Source organism: Narcine bancroftii, chromosome 8 (genome assembly GCF_036971445.1).
Source record: "Narcine bancroftii isolate sNarBan1 chromosome 8, sNarBan1.hap1, whole genome shotgun sequence".
NCBI lineage: Eukaryota > Metazoa > Chordata > Chondrichthyes > Torpediniformes > Narcinidae > Narcine > Narcine bancroftii.
The window spans coordinates 60,590,481-60,607,093 of record NC_091476.1 but is presented as its reverse complement, the minus strand read 5'-3'; the positions used below and the strand labels follow the sequence as shown (position 1 = coordinate 60,607,093).

Below are 16,613 nucleotides of genomic sequence, written 5' to 3'. Positions count from 1 at the left end.
CCACTACCCAAGAAGTCGGCACAGGAAGTCCTGTAAGAGCGAAGTCCACCAGTGCCAAGGCACTCGAACAGAATAACAGGACCCCTGACAGACTAAACATGTAAATAATTTTTTTTGCTGAATGTAGTCTGTTTTCAACCGCAGGTTCTTTTCTGAAAGAAAGGGTGAACGTAGTGAACTGGAATTCAATATCTGTGTGTAAGGTGGACGGCCAGCCCAACCTCTTGACTCTCTGAGTACTATCAATCACGTTACACCAGGTCTTGACCCCACACCCTGGGGACGATGGAAAGGCTCCAGTTTGACTGAAATTACTTTGTCTCAGCTCAGTGTCATTTTGGAGTAAAATTAATTCTTCCTCCACCATTCCTGTTTCCTCACTGCTGATATCTAGGAATGGATTGATCACCCAGACTAGTATTTTAAGCAAAAATCATCCTGAAATCTGTCAGACATGTCTGTTTGCAGCTCAGCTAGGTGTGTGCAATTCACTTGAAGGTCACCATCTCTTCTCCATCTCCAATTCAGAGGAGCTGAGACTGGAAGAGCTATGTTACATTTGAATAACTGTAACTTGGACAGAAACAAACCAAGGCTTCCAAGGAGGCCGCCTGTAATTTATTTATTGTACAGCTGAAATGCAGCTTTCACCGTTCTCCCTCCATCACGGTCAACCCTTCCGGACACTGTGAGCGGCTCTAAAAAGAGCCTTTGGATCACGGAGTTCACTTTCTGCGGCTTTATTTGCTGGCTGCGCCGCTTTTCTTGGGCAACAGCACGGCCTGGATATTGGGTAACACCCCTCCCTGGGCGATGGTCACCCCTCCCAGTAGCTTGTTGAGCTCCTCGTCGTTGCGAACAGCCAGCTGCAGATGTCTGGGGATGATGCGGGTCTTCTTGTTGTCCCGGGCCGCGTTGCCGGCCAGCTCGAGAATTTCAGCCGTCAGATACTCAAGCACAGCAGCTAGATAGACTGGGGCTCCGGCGCCCACCCGCTCAGCATAGTTGCCTTTTCTCAGGAGCCTGTGAACTCGGCCCACCGGAAACTGCAGTCCGGCTCGGGACGAGCGAGACTTGGCCTTTGCTCGAGCTTTACCACTGGTTTTACCCCGTCCACTCATTTCTGCAATTTCTCAAAATCCTTCAATGAGAATAATAAAACAGTGCCGCGGTCGCCCTTCTTATACCTTCTGGAAGAATGGAGTGGGAGTCTTCTGATTGGAGATTAAGGGCTTGATTTCATTGGTGAGCGAGGTACCCAATCCGATAACTGCTTTATGAACTAATGAGCAGGCGGCAGGTCGTTGAGCGCCAAAAATATCCGCCAGGCCCAAAATCGCTGACATTTCAAAAGCGACTAGATGACATTTTGTGCAGAGTCCTCAATCTTACATTGTGTGTATTGATGTTCCGACAATTCCCGAGAACTTCGTTACCAGATTCTTTCAGTAACATGCTGAAATGGAAACGATTCCCAGCAGCCATGAGAGGATGGATTTTGTGTGAACGGATTAGTCGTGTGGACGGTTCCCTGGTCAAACTACGGTCGGAACCCAAACTGTAGGGTGAAAGGTTCCTCTGTGAAAGGACCTTGACTATGATCTCGGGTAGTTTTTGAATGCGGGCCGGTTACAATACACGGGGCTACAGATAATACAACGCACCCGCAATTAGACAGTAAACACGCCAGTTTTGCCCAGTTTAATTGCTCGCAATTTTTAGAGTGATTTATGAGCGGAACAAACATGAGAATGTAAAGTTACCGTGGCCGTTCAGGGGTCGGAATTGTAAGGGATACTGGAATGTGAGGAGTCAAGCAAGTGCTCATTAGAAATGAAGTATTATGGGTTAAATCAGGGTGAAGGAATGCTGGAATGGGAGGAAGGGTTATAAAAGTATAATAAAATAAGGATCTTCAAAACGGGATAACAAGTAGATAGCTTTAGCAAGTCTTGGGGATTGATTAATGAGTAAAGAACAAAGACATGATATTTCCTGGCTAACAAGTTTGCAGGAAGGCACATAAACTGATAAGAAGTTAGAATCCACGTGGGCAGAATTACCTAATGCTAAACCAATCCAGGAGGCAGAAGAATGTTAGGGGGAAGGTATCTCTGTACTGAAATGAAATGTATAAAAGTTGGGTCAGCCTCAGTATCTGTGTGTATTCCCAGGGTAAGGGGAAACACCCAAGTTTGCATTGTTGTAATAGTATAATAAAAGTTCTTTGTTCTCAATTTTTGTCTCGAGTGAAATCTGTGAAGGCACAGAATCAACAGCGACACCAGGAACGAGCGGGCAGTGGAACCGCAAACTTTGATCAATATCAACCGCGAAGCAGAAATCTCAGGATGAACAATTCAGTTTAAACTATTAACTAAAATATTAAAACATTACAGGACAGTTAATGTCCTTCGGACCACGATGTTGTGCCGACTTATGTAAACATCGGCACGGTTGGGATAGAGGTAAATTCAACGTCTTTAAAGCGCCAGATTGGTTCGAATCCCGCGCTGTCTGTAAGGAGTTTTTATGCGCTCCCCGTGTCTGTGTCGGTTTCCACCGGGGGCTCCGGTTTCTTTTCATCTTTTGAAACGTTCCGGGGATGTAGGTTAATTGGAACCGTGGCCGAAATAGATCTTACTGGACTGTATGTCTTAATTTAAAAAAAAAGCCTATTCAGCAATCTAAACTTTCCCGACTTCACACCTGAACCTTTTATTGTTTATTGGTGTAACTCCCTCAGCGAGACTGTGAGTGGCTCTGAAAAGAGCCGTTGTGTTTCCGGTTTGTTTGCCCGCACCTTGTGGAGCTTCACTTGGAGCTGGTGTACTTAGTCACCGCCTTTGTCCCTTCCGACACGGCGTGCTTGGCCAATTCCCCGGGTAGCAATAGGCGCACCGCTGTCTGGATCTCTCGGGAACTGATGGTCGACCTCTTGTTATAATGGGCCAGGCGGGAAGCCTCGCCCGCAATCCGCTCGAAAATGTCGTTCACGAATGAGTTCATGATGCTCATGGCCTTGGAGGAGATGCCGGTGTCGGGGTGAACCTGCTTCATCACCTTGTAAATGTAGATGGAGTAACTCTCCTTCCTCCCCCGCCTACGCTTCTTGCCTGCTTTGCCTGCTGGTTTAGCCAAGGCTTTCTTGGCACCCTTCTTAGGAGCTGCTTTCTGAACATCAGGCATTCCCTTTCTCTTTCAAACACAAAAAGATGCAGAAGACCCTCGGAGCGCGGGTTAAATAGGCATCCCCATCGCCCGATGCTAATGAGGGATTGGGTTCGGACAGGATCGTCATTGGTCGCTCGGAGATGAGGCGATTTACATTTTGCGTTGAAACATTCTGGTTGGAGCCTGAGCGAGCAAATCACAATGCCTCCCTCCGCCAATCAGATGTCGCCCCTTCTGTCCTGGTCCCACCGCGGACTGGGAATTGTGCCGACCCAGGGGAGTTCTCTCTGCCGGTTCACGCAGGACAAAGCCCGGAGCTGTAGAGATAGTGTTGGGGGTGACATTAAATCGGGAATTCAGAGGCAGGTAGAATATTTGAAGCAAATATAATGAACACTAAGTAAAAGATGATGAATTGTAAAGTTGTAAACGGGCAACAGGAGACCGAGGGAAAGCGTTGTTCTGTGAGGCCCATTTCTGTGTAAAAGTGGGCCTGTCTTCACGGAGGAAGGGGCGATGACGATCAAGAGGAGGGGTGGTGAAGTATTGGTTGTGATAAACGGTATCAGTGAATTTAACTTCTGCAACAGACCAGTCCCAGCCTTACATATCCCAGACCGTTGAAGGGAGCAGGGGAGGTCAGTGTGGGGGCTCTGGCCTTCATCGTTCCCTCTTCTCTGGTTGTAGGGAACGGTGCCAGTGGAGAGGGGGATGAGAACATCCCGTGGTGTGAAATGTCTGGAAAGTGTGGACCAAGTGAATCCAAGCGTTTAGGGTGACTTAGTGGTGTGAACTCCATTCTCTGGGATGGTTGGTGTAGCTGTTAGTGCAACACCTTTACAGCGCCAGCATTCGGGACTGGAATTTGTATGTTCTCCTCAGGCCTGTGTGGGTTATCTCTGGGGACTCTGGTTTCCTCCCACCATCCAAAACGTACCGGGGATGGTGAATAGGCTATAAATTGGGTGGCAGGGACTGGTGGGCCAAACTGGCCTGCTACTATGTTGTATGTCTAAATTAAAATTAAATTCATTGGAAAGGAGGAGATGAATCAGAGTGGGGTGATGGTTGAATTTATTAAGGTGGAGAGCTGAAGAGGATTTCAGCAGCACTTAGATCTGTCCAGGGAGTCTGGTCCCTGGATCTGTCTGGTCAAAAATGTCAAACCCCCCTGGATCCGAGGGAGAGCAGGAGACTGGATCAACAGTTGGTTGGAGTAAAATACGAATGTCTGCAGACATATTGATTGAAGTAAAAACACACCGTGCAGGGGGAGCTCAGCAGGTCAAACAGTGTACTTTATATAGTAAAGATAAAGATACATAACCAACATTTTGGGCTTGACAATTGATCAAGGTGTGAGAAAAATGTCGACAGGTGCCCAAACAAAATGGTGGGGAGGGGCAGGGTGAGGGGTGCAGTCGAACAGGCTGGGTAAGGGAGGGAGGACCTACCATCAAACATGGGGAGGGGTAGGTTCTATGAATGGAGTTGGAAAGGGATGGAGGAAAGAAGACAAAGGGATGCGGAAGAGAGGGAGAATGTGAGAAAAAAACTGAAGTCGATGTTGATGCCATCAGGTTGGAGAGTTCCCTGTCAGAATATTAGATGTTACTCCTCCAATGAACAGGGGGGCCTTGGCTAGACAATGCATGTGGCTATAGACAGACATGTCAATGCAAGTATGGGGTGTAGAATTGACGTGTTGGTCAATGGGGAGATCCTGTTGTTGACACAGACAGAGCGACTGTTTGGGACCCCGCATGCTGGTGTGGGAGAAGGTGTGGCCGTAAGTGTAGCACTTCCTACAGCCGCAGGGGAAGGTGCCAAGGGGGTGATTGGTGGGAAGGGGGCAATGGTATGTATTTTAAAGTAGTCATGTTTATACTTTGCATGAAATGACTGCTCAAAGTCTGTGATTCATAGACATCACCAGGTTTGAGTATCTTCTCTGGTGATGCTCTGCCAGGCCTCTACTTCAACCACCTTCAGCTCCTACTTGTTTTGGGGAAGTAAGTCCAGACACAGTGTGGTGCAACAATACACATCCTTTATTAAGAACTACTCTTTGCAGACGATGCCGCTTTAGTTGCCCATTCAGAGCCAGCTCTTCAGCGCTTGACGTCCTGCTTTGCGGAAACTGCCAAAATGTTTGGCCTGGAAGTCAGCCTGAAGAAAACTGAGGTCCTCCATCAGCCAGCTCCCCACCATGATTACCAGCCCCCCCACATCTCCATCGGGCACACAAAACTCAAAACGGTCAACCAGTTTACCTATCTCGGCTGCACCATTTCATCAGATGCAAGGATCGACAATGAGATAGACAACAGACTCGCCAAGGCAAATAGCGCCTTTGGAAGACTACACAAAAGAGTCTGGAAAAACAACCAACTGAAAAACCTCACAAAGATAAGCGTATACAGAGCCGTTGTCATACCCACACTCCTGTTCGGCTCCGAATCATGGGTCCTCTACCGGCACCACCTACGGCTCCTAGAACGCTTCCACCAGCGTTGTCTCCGCTCCATCCTCAACATCCATTGGAGCGCTTACATCCCTAACGTCGAAGTACTCGAGATGGCAGAGGTCGACAGCATCGAGTCCACGCTGCTGAAGATCCAGCTGTGCTGGATGGGTCACGTCTCCAGAATGGAGGACCATCGCCTTCCCAAGATCGTGTTATATGGCGAGCTCTCCACTGGCCACCGTGACAGAGGTGCACCAAAGAAAAGGTACAAGGACTGCCTAAAGAAATCTCTTGGTGCCTGCCACATTGACCACCGCCAGTGGGCTGATAACGCCTCAAACCGTGCATCTTGGCGCCTCACAGTTTGGCGGGCAGCAACCTCCTTTGAAGAAGACCGCAGAGCCCACCTCACTGACAAAAGGCAAAGGAGGAAAAACCCAACACCCAACCCCAACCAACCAATTTTCCCCTACATCCGCTGCAATCGTGTCTGCCTGTCCCGCATCGGACTTGTCAGCCACAAACGAGCCTGCAGCTGACGTGGACTTTTTACCCCCTCCATAAATCTTCGTCCGCGAAGCCAAGCCAAAGAAAGAAAAAAGAACACACTAAAAAGGGCTCTGGGGCAGACCCAGAGCAAACACAGTTAATCAGCTACAACATCTACAGACAAGTTAATCCAAACAAGTTGAAATACAAGCAGCTTCACACACACAATAACCCAGAGGTTATTGGGTCATACCCAACCTTGGAATCCTGACCGATGGAAGGGTCAAAGCGACAAAGGAGTTGCATGAACCCTCACCTAGTTCAGGAGTTACGACAGGCAGGTGGTTCTGAGTCCTGACAAGGTGCCCTAACTGGCTACCTATGGGGAAGATACATAGCTTCTAACCCCAAGTAAACAGAGGACTGTGGCTACAATGCTGACATCTACTGGGTTGCTGGCAATACACTGGTTGGCTTAAGGGTTGCTAGCCCCATACCCATGTTCTCCTCCAGATGTCTTCCACCGTGGTGAGTGCAGGACTTGAGCATGTGGGAAAGAGAGAGAACAATGGTGTGCTCAGGTTTAAATAGCCCGCTCTGCTGAGCAGGGGCTGTGATATACGGGGCCAGCCAATGACAAGTTGTGCTCCCTTGTGTGGGCCACACACCTGATTGGCAGGCTAGAGAGGCTGGGCGGTGCCTAAGGGATGATGGAGAGTTCTGTGTGGCTTCCAATATCAGAGGTATGGTTCTCTTGCCAATGTAACACCACTTATGTCCTGTGACCTGTGTTTCTTCCCCTTCCCCTTGCTCCCAACTTTTTTATTCAGGTGCCTGTCTGTATTTTGCTCATCGCTTGTTTAAGAGATCAGGCCGGAACTTTTGGTTATCTTTATTTCCGATAGACGTGGCTTGACCTGCTGAGTTTCTCCAGCACATTTTGTATTGTACGACTGAGGCTGTATGGCTGGAGTTGAGAAACAGGAAAGGGATGACCATGTTAATGGGATTGTATTATAGACCACAGTCAGTGAGAATCGGTGGGAGTAAAATCCCATACTATAAAACTGTTGCATGTAGAGCTTCCAGAGAGTGTGTAATAGTAGATCTCCTATCAGGGAATTAGGTAGGACAGGTGACAAGTGTATGTGGGGGAACACTTTGGGTGCAGTAATCATAATGCCATTATTTCCAAGATAATTATGTTTAAGGACAGGCCTGGTCCTTGGGGTCAGATTCAAAATTGGAGAAATGCCATTTGTGAGGGGAGAAGAAAGGATCTGATAAGCATGGATTGGGGCAGGTTGTTTTCTGGGCCGGGGCTGATTGCCGAGGGGGAGACTTTCAAAGGTGGCATTTTGAGGAGAAGAGTTTGTATGTTCCTGTCAGAATTAAAGGCAAAGTTAACAGGTATGGGGAAGCAAGGGTTATTGAGGATCTGGTCGAGAAGAAGAAAGATGTGTACAGACAATAAAGGCAACCAGGTGCAAATAAAGGATTTGCGGAGTATAGAAATTACAAGAACAAAATTAACAAGGAAATCAGTTTAATGCTGAAGTGAATAAATGGAAGAAACAAACAGGTTTGAACAGTATTTACCTAAGTGGGATTTGTTAAAGGCAGATAAGCATCAAATAATCTGTTGAGATTGGGCTAAATGTATTATGTTAAACAATCAAGACAGGATCCTAATTATAGTAGTGTAGCAGCGGCTACACTGCTAACTGAAGGATCGCACAACCAGACGGGTTGAGTTCAGTGAGCAAAACTCATTTATGGCAGGCTTCCTGGCTGGTCTTACACTCCCATCCTGGTCCTGGCTGAGAACCGCGCTGGGGGGACCCAACGTCACTGGGGCATCATGTGGGTCGCCAAGTGCGGGCTTCTGAGCCCGGTGCCAAGGTCGGGAGGAAACCCCCCCCTACCGATGGCGCCATTTTTGCCAGCTGCCCTGCTGTGTGCGTGACAAGTGGGGCCGGTTCGCCTGTCTAATGGCGTACCGCCACACAGCACCCCCCCCCCTCCCCCCGAGAACCAGCACCAATGTCCTTTATTGCCGGGCGGCCTCACTTCTTGGATTGGGTCATAACTACTGGCTCAGTGGGGTCGAGGTGGGCTGGCTTTAACCTGTTCATTAACCTGTCCACCATAAACAGTTCCCTCTTACCAGTGTGAAAGTGGATCCTGAATGCTGGACAACTTTGTACGCCCCTTTGTATGGCCTTTGTAGAGGTGCTGTGGATGGGCCCCGCCTGATAAAAACATACTCTGCGTAGTACAGCTCACTGGGGATGCAAGATGCCAGTGTACCATATCTGGGCGGTGGTGGGGGTATGAAGAAGTCCAACTGGGCCCGGAGGTGGGAATGTAGACCGTGCGGTGACTGCTGGGGGTTGTGAGTTGCGTTGATGAACTCACTGGGTAGGACAGGCGGTGCACCGTAGACCAGCTCAGCCGATGATGCCTGTAGGTCTTCTTTGCGTGTCGAGCAGATCCCCAAGGGAACCCAAGGCAGCTCGTTCACCCAGTCAGGGCCGGTGAGGCGGGCCATAAGTGCCGACTTAAGGTGGCGGTGCAATCGTTCAACTAGCCCATTGGCCTGTGAGTGATAGGCTTTGATGTGATGTAGCTTGATCCTCAGCCTGTTGACAAGCTGTGCCCAGAGCGCGGAGGTGAACTAGTTTCCCCGATCACTGGTGAGTTGGTGCAATATGCCAAACCAGGCAACCCAACCTTTCAAAAGCGCTCAGGAGCAGGAGACTGTGCAGTCTACCACTGTTAAAAGGTAACGGTTACCTTGGGAAACGGGTAAGGGTCCAACGATGTCCACAGGTGCTCTGGTGTGCTTGTGTACCTTAGAAAGCTGGATTCTGGCTCAGTCCGCAATCTGCTTCTGAAGCTCGTGCCAGATGAAACATTCTGCCACCATAAGGACCATGATGGAAGGGTGGGAAAAGTCGTGGATATGGTGGAAGACTTGCCTGCACCACTGCTGGGGAACCACTGGTCGTGGGGTGCCCATGGAGATGTCGCACAGTTACGGTGTCCTCACCATGAGGAGTCGGGAGGTCCTGGAACCGCAGGCCTGTGATGGCAGTCCTGAAGGCCTGTGTCTCCTCGTCAGACTTCTGGTCCAGGGTGAGCTGGTCAAAGTCGAGCCCGGTGTCAGGGTGAAAATGGCCAGTCTTGAGAGTGCATCGGCGACCACGTTGTCTTTCCCCGCCTTTGCTGAATGTCGGTGGTGAAGGAAAGGTGACACTGTTGGCGGGCTGACCAGGGCCTGAGTGAAGGGTTTGTGGTTAGTAAAAATGGTGAAAGGCCTCCCCTCCACGAAATAGCGGAAATGACACACCACCAGGTACATGCCCAGCAACTCACGATCGAAAGCGCTATACTTGCTAAAGAATGCCAGTGGTTTCCACTGTCCATTCACCTGCTGCTCCAGGATGGCACCGACGGCTGTGGCAGAGTGTGATAGTACAGATCTATCACCAATGTACATAGTGTATATAGTTACTGTATCTAGACTGTGCTTACAGCGATTGGCTGAGAGCTAAGCCACACCTATTGTCTGGGCCTTAAAGGGTTGTGTCCCTAGCCAGGTCGGATCATTCCGGACTGGTCGGCCACCTGTGAAGAGCTCCTGTCTTTTGCTAATAAAATTGTAGAGCTCGTCGAAAGAACCAAAGACTTGTTGATCCAAAGACAAAACTGCTGCCGAGATCACAAATGATCTCGTCCGGGATGCCTATGTGGCCGGGCTCCGATCGAACGAAGTGAGGCTACGCTTGCTCGAGCAAGGGGTAGAAAAACTAGAGGACGTGGCCCGGATTGCAATCACAATGGAGGATGCACCCTTAAAGTCCACCGAGCTCTCTAGGGACTGGACCCCTCGTTCTGATGTGAGTAGAGTGCCCTTCTTCCCTACCACCCCCTGAGATACTGTCGGCTGCTGCTACCCTGCCCCGTGCGAACCCAAAATGTTATTTCTGTGGGAGGGACAAGCACAGCAGGTCCCAGTGCCCAGCAAGAAAAGCCAGGTGCCAGAAGTGGCTTAAAAAAGGGTCACTTTGCTGCATTCTGTAGGTCTAAAATGGCCACCGGCAAACACAGTGCCTCGTGTGAAGCCCAATCGCCACTATCCCATTCAAACTCTTCTTCCCCAGAGCTCTCGTCCAATGAGAGCGAGGGCTCCCGGACGCCTGACGTCACGGAGACGCCGAACCCGGAAGGGGAAGCCCACCCTCGCAACCATGGTGTTGGCCCGCCTCTCGCTGTGGAACACTCGACGCTACCGCCGCTGCTGCTGCCGCCACAGACACCCCCAGGGCCGACGCTACCACTGCTGCTACCACCGCCACAGCCACCCCTGTGGCCAACCAGGTACTCACCCTAGCGTCCATTGCCGACGACTGCCAGGGCCCGACCGCCGCGACCAATGACCTACCCACCGCCAATCGCGAGCAACTACAAACCCCACTACTTACCATTTACCCGCCAATGCCGCCACAACAGCACTTCCGGGAAGTCCTCCAATCTGCTCCTCGAGCGTTGACTACGTCATCCCATTGCGTGACGTCATCCCGTTGCGTGACGTCATCCCGTTGCGTGACGTCATCCCGTTGCGTGATGTCATCGCGCAAAACTCCCCTGTCAACTGCTTCAATAACACTAAACCAGCAATGCTCTCATCCCCTCACCAGAGCAATGGAACTGATTAAAGTGCATGGACACTTCACCAATTGCTTATTTGACTCTGGGTCAACCGACAGTTTTATCCAGCCAGATCTGGCTCTCCATTGGGGACTTGACATTATCCCCACTACCCAGAGGATCTCATTAGCGACAAGGTCGCACTCGACTGGGATAAAGGGGTATTGCATTGCCATGCTGGAAGTACAGGGCGTAACGGTCACCCACTTCAAATTATTCGTCCTTCCCCAATTGTGCGCCCCAGTGTTGCTGGGATTAGACTTCCAGTGTCAGTTCCAAACAGTGTCCCTACACTTTGGGGACCCCACGCCCCCCTCTCGGTCTGCCATCGCCTCACCCCCGAAGCACCCGAGCAACCCGCCCCCGTGCCCCGGGGCCAATCCTGCAGCCTTTCCACACTCCGGATTGCCCTGCCAGCACTCTTCGCAAACCTCACCCCTGGCTGGAAGCCTGTGGCCACCAAAAGTCGGCAATATAGTTACAAAAACAAGCAATTCATTAGGAGTGAGGTGCGTAGATTGCTGGATGAGGGCATCATCGAACCCAGTTCAAGCCCCTGGAGAGCCCAGGTGGTGGTTGTCAAGAACGGGGAAAAACTACGGATGGTGGTCGACTATAGCCAGACCATTAACCGCTTCACGCTCCTGGATGCGTACCCCCTGCCACGCATCACGGATGTGGTGAACCAGATCGCCCAATACCGCATTTTCTCCACTATTGACCTACGTTCGGCCTACCACCAGCTCCCGATCCGCTGCGAGGACCGACCATTCACGGCCTTTGAAGCAAATGGGCGGCTATATCAATTTCTCAGGGAACCATTCGAGGTCACAAATGGTGTCGCGGTCTTCCAGCGGGAAATAGACAGGATGGTGGACCAGAACGGGCTAACCGCTACCTTCCCGTATCTGGACAATATCACCATCTGCGGCCACGACATGCAGGACCACGATGCCAATCTAGACAAATTTCTTCAAACTGCCCGTCGGCTGAACCTGACTTACAATTTGGACAAGTGTGTCTTCCGGACCACACGACTCGCTATTCTAGGTTGTGTGGTGGAGAACGGGATAGTCAATGCCAGATCCTGACCGCATGCGTCCCCTAATGGACTTACCCCCCCCCACATACCCAGAAAGCTCTCAAACGCTGCCTGGGCCTTTTCTCGTATTACACCCAATGGGTTCCACACTACGCCGACAAGGCGCGTCCTCTTATCAAGACCACCTCCTTTCCCCTCTCCACCGAAGCCACAGCGGTTTTCGATCAAATCAAATCCGACATCGCTGCTGCGACGCTGCACGCGATCGATGAGTCTGTCCCGTTTCAAGTCAAGAGCGATGCATCCGACTTCGCCCTGGCAGCCACCTTGAACCAGGCCGGTCGGCCTGTAGCCTTCTTCTCCAGAACCCTCCAGGGTCCGGAGAGTAGACACTCCTCGATCGAGAAGGAGGCCCAGGCCATAGTTGAAGTGGTGCGTCGTTGGAGACATTACCTCGCTGGGAGGCGCTTTACACTGTTGACTGATCAACGCGCGGTCTCCTTCATGTTCAGCAACACCCAGCGTGGTAAGATAAAAAATGACAAAATTGCCAGATGGAGAATCGAACTCTCCACCTTTAACTATGACATCCTGTACCAGCCTGGTAAGCTCAACGAGCCGCCTGACGCGCTCTCCAGGGGGACGTGCGCCAGCATACAGATGGACAGACTACGGAAACTCCATGAGGCGCTCTGTCATCCAGGTGTCACTAGGTTTGCTCACTTTGTCAAGGCACGCAACCTACCCTACACAGTCGAGGAGATCCGCTCCATGACCCGAGCCTGTTAGGTGTGCGCTGAATGCAAGCCTCACTTCTTCCGTCCGGATAACTCCCACGTTATCAAAGCCACCCGCCCCTTCGAGCGTCTTAGCGTAGACTTTAAGGGGCCCCTACCGTCGACCAACTGTAATACCTACATCCTTACGGCCATCGATGAGTACTCCCGCTTCCCATTCGCTGTGGCCTGCCCAGACACCACTGCCACCTCAGTGATACAGACATTTTCACCATCTTCGGGTACCCCAATTCCATCCACAGTGATAGGGGGTCCTCATTCATGAGCGCAGAGCTGCGACAGTACCTTCTGGAGTGTGGTATTGCTTCAAGCAGGACCACGAGCTATAACCCACGTGGTAACGGCCAGGTCGAGAGGGAGAATGCCACCATATGGAGAGCGGTTACACTGGCTCTCTGGTCTAAAGGTCTCCCCACCTCTCACTGGCAGGAGGTTCTCACTAGTGCCTTACATTCCATCCGCTCCCTCCTATGTACTGCAACAAATGCCACCCCCCAAGAAAGGATGTTCCTTTTCCCAAGGAAATCCGAATCAGGACCCACTGTACCGGCATGGCTCACCATCCCTGGCCCCATCCTTTTGCAACGCCATGTCCGGCACTCAAAGAATGACCCCTTGGTCGACCGAGTGAGTCTACTCCACACGAACCCACATTACGCCTACGTTGAGTTCCCAGACGGGCGGGAGGACACTGTTTCGGTGCGGGACCTAGCTCAGGACGCGGAAGACCCAGCAAATCCCCCAACCCAACCTTCCCCAACTCTTTATTCCCCAGGACCCGTGCCGCAACAGAAAGACCAACAGCACCCCAATGACCCGGGCCACCCTGCCGACAACACGACTGGGGAATTGAGCGATGGAGCAGTCGCACCCGACGAGCCCGCTGGCGACACCACTCCAGCAACCCCAATCCCGGCACCACGGCGGTCACGCCGGATGGTCAGACCCCCTGACTGCTACAGTCCTTGACCTACCCCTTCCTTTCATTCTCTCCCTCGTTTTCGTTTTTTTTCCCAGGGTCAGTTCTCCAAGAAGGGGTGAATGTGATAGTACAGATCTATCACCAATGTACATAGTGTATATAGTTACTGTATCTAGACTGTGCTTACAGCGATTGGCTGAGAGCTAAGCCACACCTATTGTCTGGGCCTTAAAGGGTTGTGTCCCTAGCCAGGTTGGATCATTCTGGACTGGTCGGCCACCTGTGAAGATCTCCTGTCTTTTGCTAATAAAAGCCTTGGTTTGGATCAACAAGTCTTTGGTTCTTTCGACGAGCTCTACACAGAGTCATTGATGGAGAGCACCATATGCAGGTCGGTGGATGAGCAGGATAGCCTTCGCGAGGACATCTTTCATGGCTTCAAAAGCCCTGCTGGCCTCTGGAGTCCAAGCGAGTGTCTTGTCTTTGGTCACGATGAGGGTGAAGAGCGGCTGCATGATGCGCACAGCGCCTGGAATGAAGCAGTTATAGAAATTGACCATACCCGTGAACTCCTGTAGCCCCCTTGAGGTTGTCTGGGCATGGAAACTCCTTGACTGCAGTAACCAGTGGCAGGTCTAGCTCGTTCAACTGTGATGGTTTGGCTCAGGAACTGAATGGACTCTTTCCCAAACTGGCATTTGGCCGGATTGATCGTTAGACCAAAGTCAGCCAGTCGGGAGAAGAGGGTGTGCAGGTGAGACTTGTGTTGTGCTGGCGACAAGGATGTTGTCCAGGTAAATGAATACGAAATTCAAATCCCTGCCCACTGTGTTCATAAGGTGCTGGAAGTTCTGGGCAGCATTCTTGAGCCCAAATGGCATATGTAGGAACTCGAACAAGCTGAAGGGGGTGATGATGGCCAGTTTGGTTTGGGTATGTCCTCGGGGTGCTCTGGGATTTGGTGATACCCGCTGTAGTGTGCTTCGACACAACCAAAGACTTGTTGATCCAAACCAAGGCTTTTATTAACTAAAAGACTGGAGCATATCACAAGTAGGTCAACCAGTCCAGAATGACCTGGTCTGGCTAGGAGCAATCCTTTAAGACCTGCCAGTAGGTGTGGCTACACTCTCAGCCAATCACAGTCATCCTAAACTACCATCTGCATATATACACATTGGTGATAGAATCTGTACTATCACACCCGCAAACCAGGTCAACCTTGGAGAATACCCTCTCGCCATGCAGGTTGGCCATAAAGTCCTGCATGTGAGAGATCGAGTAACAGTCAAGTACTGTCGGGTCATTAAGCAGTCAATAATCTCCGCAGGGATCCCAGCCGCCAGAGGCTTCAGGGACCAGGTGGAGTGGTGAGGCCCAAGGACTGTCAGAGTGTCAAATGATCCCCAGTTCCTGCAGATGCGAGAACTCTTCCTTCACTATCTGGAGCTTCTCCGACAGGAGCCGGCATGCCTTGGCATGGACCAGCAGGCCTTGGGTGGAGATGTAATGAAATACCCCATGGCGTGGTGAGGTGGTGGAGAACTGTGGCGTAGGAGGGACAGGAACTCATCCAGGATACACTGAAACTCATCCTTGGGCATGTTGACCATGGCCATCTGCAGCTGTTCCCGGAGACCTTTGAATATTAGGTATATTGCTACTCTCCTCCACAGTGAAGGCTGATGCAAAACTGTGCTGATGTTTTAATTGTGGAGTGAGTTCCCTGCAGTGATTGCCATCTATTTCTAACTTCCCTGAGTCCCATTTTTATCCCACACAACAGTAAGTGTTCACATTGTTCTTGTGACTCCGACAACAGGGTGTGATACAGGGATCCTCCATAATCTAATTCTGTCCCCACGAATCCGACCACAACTAAATTCTATGAATCGGCATTTGTTCCAATCGGCGAGCTTTTCTAAAGCATGGGATAATTCAACTGGCAGCGTCTCTCCCTTGGAATGAACTATGTTGTGAGTGTGTCAGGAGCTAGTACCTGGCGAATCGGGGAATTCACGTTCACACAGATTTGTTACGGGTTTTTGGCTATTTTTCAGACGTTTTTCTTCGGCGGGCTTTTCAAATGTGGGTTTGCCGGTTATTTCCCGCGGTTGTTATTTTTCTCTCTGATCATTGGTGAATGAACCATCTGTGTGATTGGGCTTTTTCTTTTCACCAATGAGATGAAGCGCTACTCCACCAATCAGAAGCGCCCTCCCGCATTCCTACAGAACTTACAAGAAGGGCCAACGCGGCAGAATTTCCTTGTTCTTTGTTGTCAAGTTTGTTGAAATGACTGGTCGAGGAAAAGGAGGCAAAGCTCGAGCCAAGGCTAAATCCCGCTCGTCCCGGGCCGGACTGCAGTTTCCGGTGGGCCGTGTTCACAGGCACCTGAGAAAGGGCAACTATGCCGAGCGGGTGGGCGCCGGAGCCCCGGTCTATCTGGCTGCTGTGCTGGAGTATCTGACGGCTGAAATCCTCGAGCTGGCCGGCAACGCGGCCCGGGATAACAAGAAGACGCGCATCATCCCCAGACATCTTCAGCTGGCCGTTCGCAACGACGAGGAGCTCAACAAGCTGCTGGGAGGGGTGACCATTGCCCAGGGCGGGGTGTTGCCGAATATCCAGGCCGTGCTGTTACCCAAGAAAACCGGCGCAGCCAGCAAATAAAGCCGCAGAAAGTGAACTCCGTGATCCAAAGGCTCTTTTTAGAGCCGCTCACAATGTCTGGAAAGGCTGACCGGGAAAGAGTTGCATTTCAACCGCACAATCACGGGTGACCACCTTGTTGGGAACCTTGGTTTGGGCGGCTGCGGTCTCGGTCATGACGGCAACTCTACAAACTCTCCGGTTCTCAGAACAGAGGCGGCGGTGGCGGCGGCATAGGGCAACTTCATGGCAGCGAGCGGACGGGCCGGAGACTTCCCGCTGTCAGCTCCCGAACCTCCGCCTCTGTGTCTTCCGCGTTCTCTTCCCCCGATCAAAGGTTCCCCTTATACTCACCTA

The 16,613-nt window shown here is 51.1% G+C and overlaps 2 protein-coding genes and 1 pseudogene across 2 annotated transcripts; 1 reads left to right on the top strand and 2 right to left on the bottom strand.

Annotated features, from left to right (window-relative positions):
- Positions 1-581: 581 nt before the first annotated feature.
- Positions 582-1,198, bottom strand: LOC138740749 (histone H2AX-like). The gene has a single exon (XM_069893827.1). It carries the CDS (start codon positions 1,119-1,121, stop codon positions 741-743), a length of 381 nt encoding a protein of 126 aa, XP_069749928.1. The 5' UTR covers positions 1,122-1,198; the 3' UTR covers positions 582-740.
- A 1,490-nt stretch (positions 1,199-2,688) lies between these two features.
- Positions 2,689-3,325, bottom strand: LOC138741762 (histone H2B 1/2-like; annotated as a pseudogene).
- A 12,492-nt stretch (positions 3,326-15,817) lies between these two features.
- On the top strand, positions 15,818-16,294 carry LOC138740750 (histone H2A). The gene has a single exon (XM_069893828.1). It carries the CDS (start codon positions 15,900-15,902, stop codon positions 16,275-16,277), a length of 378 nt encoding a protein of 125 aa, XP_069749929.1. The 5' UTR covers positions 15,818-15,899; the 3' UTR covers positions 16,278-16,294.
- Positions 16,295-16,613: the final 319 nt, after the last annotated feature.